This window comes from Colossoma macropomum, unplaced genomic scaffold, assembly GCF_904425465.1.
Source record: "Colossoma macropomum unplaced genomic scaffold, Colossoma_macropomum, whole genome shotgun sequence".
Classification (NCBI taxonomy): Eukaryota; Metazoa; Chordata; class Actinopteri; order Characiformes; family Serrasalmidae; genus Colossoma; species Colossoma macropomum.
The window spans coordinates 2,209,250-2,220,328 of record NW_023494796.1 but is presented as its reverse complement, the minus strand read 5'-3'; the positions used below and the strand labels follow the sequence as shown (position 1 = coordinate 2,220,328).

Here is an 11,079-nt window from a genome sequence, read left to right as displayed (position 1 = left end):
ATATTTAAAGAAAATAAGTCATTCTTTTCTCATATTAGACTTAGTAGACTACTTTGTCAAAATAATGATTTATTTTCTAAGAAGATTGACTGACTTTCTTAAAATAATGACTTATTTTCTCAAAATATTGACTTTGTAACTTGCAATAATGACTTACTTTGTCATAATGACTTATTTACAAAAGTATTACAATATAGTTACATATCATATAAATAGTGCATTAGAGTTGCTAAGTCAGTATACTGTGACAATAAGTCATTATTTTGAGATTCTAATCAATATTTAAAGAAAATAAGTCATTATTTTGAGATTCTAATCAATATTTAAAGAAAATAAGTCATTATTTTGAGATTCTAATCAATATTTAAAGAGAATAAGTCATTATTTTCAGAGAATAGATCATTATTTTGTCAAGATATTCATATCCTTTTCTCAAATTAGACTTGGTAGAGTTAATATGCCAAACTAATGACTTATTTTCTTAAAACAATGACTAATTTTCTCAAATTATTGACTTACTATGTCAAAACAATGACTTCCTATCTAGCAATAATGACTAATTATGCAAAAATAATTACAATTTTAAAAACACTTAAATAGGGCCTTTGGGTCGAGATGCTAAGTCAATATGCTGAGAAAATAAGTCATTATTTTGAGATAATAATCAATATTTAAAGAAAATAAGTCATTACTTCCACATTGTATATCAACAACTTTGACATACCAGAAACAGAGAAGGAGACAAATAACTTCTCCTCTCCTTTGTGGTGATGGGCTTCCACACCATGATGAACCTCACTGAGATCCAGCAAAAACAGAGACCTGCGAGTAACAACAGCGCCCCCTGCTGAAGCATCCCGTAAGTAAGTAATTACCTTCAGCATCAAAATAGCAGCATCAGAAACACATAACTTTTCATAAGACCATCTCATGCAGAAAGCCTCACCTGCCCCCCCCCCCGCTCACCCTCCTGATGATGCTGGACAAACTCAAACTAGAGCTATTCAATCATAGACTGTTGTTATACTGCCACTACAGTCATTAGCAACAATGGCAGGTCAGCATAAAGGGGGCAGGTGGAGAGACTTGCAGAGACAATCTATCTCTTAGGCCCAATCCCACTTCACCCCTCGCCCCTGACCACTCAGCCCTTAGCCCTCTGTTTTGCGTGTTCATGTCTAGGGGTAGGGTGTCCCAGTTTGTGTTGGATTGAAGGGGTGGGGTAAGGTATTAGGGCTACATGGCCCTCCAAATGGAGGTTTTTCGGAGTCTCACTACAAACAGAGTGAGAAAAAAAGAAAAACCGGTAAGACAGCTGAACAAGAGACCAAAGAAACCCACAAATCTGAGAATTTTCTCTGTTAAAAATTACGATAATCACTGTTTTATCTTAGTTTAACGTCGTTTCAGTGTATTTTGATCGTTTTCTTCATAACAAGCATAAAAAAATCTCTAATAGCATGCTAATGTCTGGGTAGCTAGCTAGCTAACTTTCCTGTTCCACCTTAAATAGTCCAGCAGTTCTGATGCCTGAAGCGCCAGAATGTAACTGCTGCACCATTTAAGGTGGAACGGGAAAGTTTGAATGAGAAGCTGGTGAATATCTGACTTCAGCTTCATATCACTGAAGAATTAGGGGTGGGCGATAATAAATAATTGCCCCCCTCTTTGAAAGCATATGATTCCCTAAATGTTACTAAAGCCCAGCAGTGAGGAGCTGAACTTTACCCTCCTCTGCTGTCACTGCAGACTGGCAGGGTCGCCTACAGAGCAGCGCTAGTAGCTGTTAATGAAGTGATGCTCTTTTTATGTGAGGGTCTCATTTTGTAGGGCAAGATTCAACCACAACCCTGTAACTCAGTTCCAAAGGGTTAGGGTGCCACTCGAAAACAAGGGGTAGCAGTAAAAAGAGGAAATGGGATTGGGCCTTAGTGTTATAAGATGCAGGAGATGATTGTTGACTGTAGGAGGACTCGCAGTGATCACTCTTCACTGCATATCAATGGTTCAACTGTTTAGAGAGTCTAAAGCTCATAGTTCCTTGGTGTGCACATCACCGATGATCTCACCAAGAGCCTCAACACCACCAATAAAGGACAGTTAACAGTAGTCATCATTAATCATTGGTTAACATAAACATTTTTGTCCGATTACAGGTTCATTTTTTTCGGTATTTTTCAAGATTGTGGTTTGATTTTTTGCTGAAACAGGATAAAATGGCTGTTCTTAACATTTCAGCTGCCGACCTCTAATTTAGTCCAAAAAGAAAAAACGTGAAGAAGTTTTTTTCCCCCAAGTGATTTTGGGGCATTTCTAGTAGTCCATAATAGCCTTTTTTTTTGGACAGCGACGATATTCTATATTGTTATGTTGTATTTTTTTCATTTCATTTTATTCCATTACAACCTGTCAGCTCCCTTAAGATGTTAAGTGTTATGTATAACTATTCTGACACACTGTCTTTTTATTATTACTGGTATTATTCTTATTTTATTTTACTTATATTTGAATCCACCAAATTATTATTTTTATTAATTTTTAAAACAATTTTAACAATCTACTGTGTTGTACTTGTGTTTTATACACTTCTTAAGAAACCTTGAATTCTGTCTGTCTCCTCCTTTGTCTCCTCCTCTTTCAGTCTCCGCCCCCTTCTCTCCCTGTCTGTGACATTGTACACACACAAAAGCAGGAAGTGTCTCCTGCTCAGCTGAAAGTCCACTAAGCTGATCTCAGACTGCTGCTCTCTTTCAGTGTGGAAGTTCAGGAAAATGGCCAGCATTTCAGAAGGTCAGGGCCAGTTCAGCTGCCCAGTCTGTCAGGATCTCCTGAAGGATCCAGTGACGGTTCTCTGTGGACACAGTTTCTGTACAGTGTGTATTGATGGCTGCTGGGATCGGGAGGATCAGAGGGGGGTCTACAGCTGCCCCCAGTGCAGGGAGACCTTCACTCCGAGGCCTGTTCTACACAGGAACAAAGTTATGGCCGAAATGTTGGAGAAACTAAAGAAGACTGAAGTCCGAGCAGCTTCTCCTGCGTTCACAGCCCACAAGCTGGTCAAGACCTCCACATATCTGCAAGAGAGGATCTGCTCTCAACATGGCAAACTGACCGAGATCTACTGTCACACTGACCAGAGTGTCATGTGTTATCTGTGTACGATGGATGAACATAAAGTTCATGACACAGTCTCAGCCGCAGCAGGAAGAACCCAAAACAGGTTAGAATAAAAAAATAAATTCATAAAAATAAGTTCTAAAAAAGCAACTCTTGCGAAAAAGAAGCTTAAGTACATAAATAGTACACTTAAAGTACATTCTTTACCTATAAAAGTATATTGTTAAAATACACATTTTAATATATACAGGTGTATTTCATTACTTGTTGAAAAATTTTTGGTTGTTTAAATGCTTAAAAGCTTCCATAATGGTCATAAACTTAAGTGACTTAAGTGTGTTATTTAAAAGTGTTTTTAAAGCAGCGACCTAAAGTAGATTACCATTAAACTCAAACTATTCATCATATATGGGTATCCATATACGCATGGGTATGGGTAGAGTATGAGTGCTTGTAGGCATATAAGATGTACTTTAACATTAATGTTACTTAAATATAAATAAATAAATATAAGTGTACATAAGTTGTGTCTAGACATTGCTAATGATATAATTAAGTGTATGCTTAATTATGACCTTAAAAGGTACACTTAAGTGCATATTCTATTTGTCTTAAGTTAACTTATGTTCGAAAGCAGTACTAAACTACTAAATGCATTTAGTGGATTTTTATATATTTAATCACAGCTTAATTACAATTTAAATACACTTAAGACATCATAAGTTGTTGCTAGATAATACATTTAGTACGTATAAAAGTTTTATTAAAAACATTTATTCAAAACACTGTAAAGTTATTCTTGCTTGGATATTTGAATACTAAAGATAAAATTAGAAAACACTAGCAGTGCTCTTTTACGACCCTAATTATGCACAGTCTTTGCTGATTAATCCAGTTATATCTACACGTTGAAGGTTAATAAAACAGTGAGAGGTGGAGATTCATGGTAGGCATGCTCCCTCCTAAAAAGGGGCTTTGTTTGTTTAAATGTTATTGTTTGTTAGTGTAAAGATGTGATGTGTGTTATTTGTGGTTTATTGTGTCTGGGGGCCTTACTCTGCACTGTGCTACACTGGTGTCAGAAGTGGGATAAGGTGGGATGGAATGATGTTGTTGCTGCCGTCGCTCACTGCTCCGTGGGACTTGTGGGGAATTCTGCCATGTGCAGGAGGAGCTGTGGCAGCAAGGACACAGCCCTGGGCAAAGTCTGGTGGTGCTCACTGCCAAAGAGCTTACTTCCCACAGTGTTAGTGCTGGCCTGGACTTTGCATGCCCAGGAACTGGTGGGTCGCCAGGATAGTTGACCCATTGAAGAGGGGCTATGCAGCGACCTGCTACTGGCTAGTGCTGCCTCCGAGAGGCACGGAGGTGTGGTCTTGCGAGCAGCCATGGGCGAAGGCTCATGGTAGGCTCGTGGCCTTCTACAAAGGGACTTTAATGTAATTTTTTAATAGTGTAATGATGTGTTGTGTGTTATTTGTTGTTCATTGTGTCTGGAGGTGTGGGTGTTTTGGGTGTTTTGTGTTGGTGGTTGGTCACCATGAGGGTGAAGCTTACGGCTGATGGTGACCTCCCCAACAAGTTCAATGGTGTATATGTGCCTTTCTGCCTGGTGTTTGGTAAAGAGCCCTTCTCATGGTGGAGTAACGTCCTCCTTCGGGTCTTATTCTGTGCTGATATTATGATGGAGCAGCTACATTACAACTCACTGAAAACTTTTCACCCCCTCCCCCACCACATTCTTGGGATACTGGGGATCCAAAGTAACCCACATACAACACTGTGGTATAATGTATAGTTCTGAAAACTTGTCAGAGGTTTCTTGGCTTAGTTATACCACAACTGGACAACTGGTATTTAGGAGAATGGTGTAACACCAGTAGTGGTCTGGTTTCCACCAGTCCCTGACAGAACTGATTGCACCAGTCAGTACACAGGTACACTATCAGTAGTGCTGGGCGATATAACCTCAAATCGATATCATGATTAATTGAATATTTTACCTCGATTACGATCAATGAACGATACAGTTCACTGACAAGGTTTGTACTTAATGTAAATCGTCTCAACAGCCAGATCGGAATTCTCTGGATGAGCCACATGAAGCAACGTTAAGCATTGTTCTTTTAAGCATGTGGGTCAGTTTAGGAGCTGATCTGTTCAGACTGAATGTGATCGCATACAGATCACATTTAAAAGATATTGTGAACAGCCAAACAAAAACATCGGATTGGTGAGAAAATCAGATTTAGGCCACTTTTACCTGCTGTGTGAACATAGCCTTAGCTTCTATATCGCAGACTGGACGTGGCGGAGTCACATGATGACACACATGGTAGTAAGTTTTTAAGGGGACAGTACATGAACAAACAGAGTGGGGAAAGGATTAACATAATTAAAAAAAATCAAAATACACAACATGGGCAAGATTGCGTTGGTCAGTTTTCGATTAATTGTCCAGCCTTAACTATCAGAGTCATCTTTTCACTGGTTTTCAATGATTTCAATGATTTTCAAGACATTTTCAAGACTCACTATAAATGCAAACATGCTTTCTCACATAGGGCACCAAATTAAACAAGCAAGACCACTTCTCAGTACCTGCTGAGCCACTTTATTTGTTTTAACCAAGTCTGTTTTTGTTCTAACACCGTTTTTCACATCACACAGTAACAACGGCCTGGCAGTTTGCATCAGCCAAATGACCGCTTCTGGTCAAACTAGGCACTTCTTGGCCACTCTGAGCCATGAAACCCACCAGACTCTCTGGCTCACAACACTATTTCAGCTTTAAACAGACCTGCATCTTTACCCAGCTGTTGTCCTAACAGAGCTCCGCACAGGCAGCAGTGGAGGACAGTGAGAGGATCTTCACTGATCTGATCCACATCATCGAGAAGATGCGCTCAGAGATAACAGAGCTGATCCGAGTTCAGGAGAATGTCGAACTGGGTCAAGCTGAAGGACTCCTGGACAAACTGGAGCAGGAGATTGATGATCTGAAGAGAAGACAGACTGAGCTGGAACAGCTTTCACACACAGAGGATGACATCCATTTCCTCCAGGTAACGGTCACTGATCTACAGATGGACCTGTTTCTCATAAAGTCTCAAAGTTAATCCAGGCAGTAAAAAACTACTTGTCTCAAATCACAGGTATGTCTTTGGCTTAACGTTCATGTCTCCATTCCATTCTTGCCTATAGAGTTTCCAGTCTCTCTGTGTATCTTCTGGATCTGAGGACTCACCCGTCACCACTGTCAGTCAGCATCTCTCATCTGAAGAACTGAGGAAGCATCTCTCTGATTTGAAAGAGTGACTAGAGGAATTCTGCGAAGAGGAATTCAGCAAAATTCCCTCACCTGGTAAGAGGAGCATCCCACTGTGAAACAAGGGTTTTGAAATCTTTACCTACTTGGGACGAAGGAGGTGCATCCTCTTCACCCCCTGCTTTCAGGGATGAAAAATAATACAAAAAGACAGTAGAGATATAAAGTCACTTATCCCTCAATTCTGATGGTCAGCTTGGTTGTTTTACCTGCTCTAATTTGAAGAAATAATGTTTCGCCCATTACACTCACTGTAGTCTAATTTGCTATCAAGATCAGGGACAGACTGTGGTCTTATTTTCGAACCCTTGGCCAACCGTGCTTGCACACAGAGGAATTTGACCTCTACCGGAAGATCGCCGGTTCGATCCCCTTACCTGACAATATGTGACTGAAGTGCTCTTGAGCAGGGCATCTAACCCCAACTGCTCCCCAGGTGCTGTGGATAGGGTAGATTGTTGGCTCAGGAGATCGAACCGGCAACCTTCCGGGTAACAAGGCTGGTTTGCCAACCTCCAGCCCACGACTGCACCCTGTCTTGTGAGGCACTTTGGTGGAAGTCTCGTTGGAGGCCACTTGTAATTATAACTACAACAATTATTTGTAATAAATAAATAAATAAAAGACCTGTAATATCCTACTGCGTCTACATCCTATCAAGGTAACAGCTACATCCTAGGAGCTGTGAGTCATGGTCAATGGGCCTGAAAACAGATTTCTTCATTCATTTCAATCATTCGGTCATTTGTACACATTCAACACCTAATTAACTGGTCTTTGCGTCTACATTGGATTGTCCCAAGGATTTGACCCACCACAAGCCTTGTAATCTGAGGTCTCACTAAGGCCCTTGGCAGTCAGAGGCCTCTGGGCACTGGCCCCATTGGCCCAGTCAGTTATCCATACTTTATCAAGATGAGCCTCATTAATCAAATTTCATGAAGCTGCAAAAGAGAATTTCAGATTTTTTATTGAACACCCCAGTCAAACTGAAATTGGTCATTCACTAAGCTCCACCCTACTACTTGCTTAGTTTGTGTGACAAGCTTTCGAGCCCAACAGGTCAACTATAGCATTAAATCATGATTAGTATTATTATTATAATAAGAAGTATTATTATTATTATATTAATCTTACAAGCACTTAAAAGTTAATAAATGATACAAGACTCCTTTTTAACTTCAAAAACCCAAACACTATAAGAGAGTTTGAAACTACAAGGTTTGGTTTGGTTAAACAAATATCCATTCATTCGCCTGAAATGCTGCTTGTATTTTAAATAAAGATCCAATCCACTGTTTGTAATGCTGGTGTGTTTAAACATGAATGTGCCATTTTCATAAAATCTTACACAATTTTTCTCCACAGTTGCAGCAGAGGAGCTGATTTTACCCTCAGAGCCAAAAACCAGAGAAGACTTTCTGAGGTGTATGTGGACCACACACACAAACACACACACGGTTTTATAGTTGTATCAAACGACTAGCTAACTTTTTTTTAGATCTTCGTGGCCATTAAACCTTTGGTAAACGCTGTACAGACAAATATCATGAGGTAATATTAAAGCGACCATTAACACAGCAAATAACGTAATTGACATTAGCCAGGTTGTGGGTTAGCAACCTGTAGCTACAGTCGCTGCTGTGAAGCTAACCAGTTGCTATCACAAATATTAGCAAACTGGACAAGACAATACTGACCTGCTGGTTGTGTGAAACAGAAAAAGTAAGTTAATGTTACCAACCTGTCCAGCAGAAACAGAGCAACATCCTCATTCCACTTCATGCCTTTCAACTCTCTCTCAGCTTCTTTTTCGCCAGCTTCTTGTTCGAATTTTCTCGTTCCACCTTAAATGGTACAGCAGTTACATTCAAGCGCCTCAGAGCTGCACATTTTAAGGTGGAACATGAAAACGCAAATACAAAGCCTAGTCAACGTCAGGGAACATTTGGTGAAGGAATATTTAGAAGGCCTGAACGTTTCCTACTGTGCTCCGCCATCTTGCATGGACAATGCTGTGTGGGTGGTCACTGTCTGTCTCCTAGGGAGGGCAAAACAAAATGAGGGAAAAGACCTATGTTTTCACAGGACTAACATGTACATGTAGCCGGACCGGCTATCGAAACAAAAACAGAGTAGCTCGGATTCCAACACCCACAGAGGAGATGTGACTTCATTCTCTGCTCAGGACGCTACACCTCTGTCTTTACATAGAACAGGGTGCACAACTCCAGTCCTGGAGGGCTGGTGTCCAGCACACTTTAGTGATTTACCTGCTCCAACACACCTGATTACACTTACCTGTTAATTGTCAGGTTAAGTGGGTGTGTTTGAGCTGGGAAACCGTTGTGCACCCCTGACATAGAAAATAGTTGTTTGCTGCTGTATTGATGTTTAGAATGTCTTATATATAACCTTAAGTGCTGTTTATGGAAGCCTACCAGGTCTTCCGGGTGGTTGTTAGGAGCCCCATTTCCTTTGTAGCTTACTCCTGTTTTTCCTTTGACTTTCCCTAAGCTTGTACTTAATGGCCATTTTGACTGGACCTCAAATAACCGAAGTCTCTTAACTTGTACACAGTAAAATTCTTTCTTTTCATTGTTTCTTTATTTTCATTTCAAAGATCACCATAAACTCTGGATCCCAACACAGTAAATCATGAGCTCTGTCTATATGAGAAGAACAGAGTGGTGAGGTGGAGAGGGATAGTCCAGCGACAACCTGATCATCCAGACAGATTTGACTTCAAGCCTCAGGTGCTGTGTAAGGAGGGGGTGTGTGGACGGTGTTACTGGGAGGTCGAGTGGAACACTGAAGAGTATGAATGTGTGTCCATATCAGTCTCATATAAAGGGATCTGGAGTGTCATTCAGCACACTATTTCTGGCACTACAATAATGGGAAAGAGCTCCCAGGGCCTTCGTCCTCCAGAATAGGGGTCTACGTGGATCACAGTGCAGGAACTCTGTCCTTCTACAGAGTCTCTGACACAACGACCCTCCTGCACACAGTCCACACCACATTCACTCATCCACTCTATGCTGGGTTTGGGATCAGCAGTACGGATATGTTTCATAATGATGGGGGTTATGTGACGTTATGTAAGCTAAAATGATACGTTTGTTGTGTTAGACACCAATAGAAACAGAAATAGATGGAATAGATAGCAGAATATGAAAATTTTATGTATTGGTTATTAAATTTGAAGCATTGTCTCTGTATGGTTTGGTTGATGTTTGTGTGCTTTAATTATGAAAACCTCAGTTTGCATTGTTGGATCATTTTAACTACTAATAATTATACACTATATGGCCAAAAGTATGTGGACACCTGAACATCCCACCTATATGACCTTGTTGGATGTCCCAAGTCAAAACCCTGGTCATTAATATGGAGTTGACCACCTTTGTGGCTATAACAGCCTCCACTCTTCTGATTTTGGAGAGATTTTGGAGTGTGCGTCTGGGGGAATTTGTGCCCATTCAGTTGTGAGGTCAGGCATTGATGTTGGACAAGAGGGCCTGACTCACAACTGACATTCCAATTTATTCCAAAGGTGTTCAGTGAGGTCAGGGCTCTGTGCAGGCCACTGGAGTTCCTCCACACCAAATTCATCACAGCATCTCATCTCAGTGCTGCTCTCTCTCTCAATGTAGAAGTTCACAAAAATGGCTAGTATTTCAGAAGGTCAAGACCAGTTCAGCTGTGTGACCATTCACAGTGGACACATTTCTGTATGGTGTATTGATGGCTGCTGGGATAAGGAGGATCACAGCTGCCCACAGTGCAGGGAGACCTTCACTCTGAGGCCTGTTCTACACAGGAACAACATACTGGCTGAGGTGGTGGAGAAACTTAAGACAGAAGTCCAAACTTCTTCTGGTCAGTGTTATGCTGGACCTAGAATAAATCGGTTCTCTTCAATTGGTTAATTTATGGGGTTAGTTGTCAAAAGGCTTACATGTAAATATGTTAGAAGTAAGAAATATTATGTTTGTTATTAACCACAACAATAAATTAGTCGGATGGGTCAGAGAACTTTTGACCAGCCAGCACTCATTTTACAGCCTTTTTATAACACAGTGTCAAAGTCCTGGAAACCTTGAAAAATTCTGGAAATGAATACATTTTGGACACCCCAGACAACTTTTGTTCTATTCTGAAGTGAAAATAAGTAAACAAAACCTCTGCAGCACTAAACTATTTTTAAAAAGGACATTTTTCTGCAAATGTTAATGTTAAGAAAAAAAAGGAGCAGCATTTGATGAAAGGAACACCGTGCCAACTGTTGAGCAACGAGGTGGATGTATTATATGTTGGGGTTGTGTGGCAGCCAGAAGCACAGGAAACACTGCACAGGTAGGTGGTAGCCATGTGACTATATATACAATAATTGCCTATTCTTTTATCGCGGTTTACGATATTATCATTTTGTCATTTTTAAATAGCAGCCTATGTATGCAATATTAACAATAGGAAAATTAATCAACAAAATAAAAAGCTGCTCACACAATGATGCTCACTGAGATGTTTTTTGAGAGCTGTGAAGCTGCTCCATTACATAATAAAGCATGGAACATACTACTACAGGGAGATTCACTCGAAAGAGGCCCAGAATATTCTGTTGTAACTCC

The 11,079-nt window shown here is 40.3% G+C and overlaps 1 protein-coding gene across 4 annotated transcripts; it reads left to right on the top strand.

Moving 5' to 3' along the window:
* The first annotated feature begins 2,698 nt into the window (after positions 1–2,698).
* On the top strand, positions 2,699–9,666 carry LOC118816986 (E3 ubiquitin-protein ligase TRIM47-like). Of its 4 annotated transcripts, XR_005007927.1 has the most exons (5): positions 2,699–3,220; positions 5,949–6,182; positions 6,322–6,481; positions 7,814–7,873; positions 9,069–9,666. XR_005007927.1 is itself a non-coding variant. In XM_036583616.1 (3 exons), the coding sequence occupies exons 1-2, from the start codon at positions 2,772–2,774 to the stop codon at positions 6,404–6,406; spliced, it is 534 nt and encodes a 177-aa protein (XP_036439509.1). In that variant the 5' UTR covers positions 2,699–2,771; the 3' UTR covers positions 6,407–6,481; positions 7,814–9,666. The 4 variants fall into 4 exon arrangements, 1 of the variants encoding a protein (XP_036439509.1); XR_005007925.1 differs by having other exon boundaries at positions 7,814–9,666; XR_005007926.1 differs by having other exon boundaries at positions 5,788–6,182; positions 7,814–9,666.
* The last annotated feature ends 1,413 nt before the right edge of the window (positions 9,667–11,079 follow it).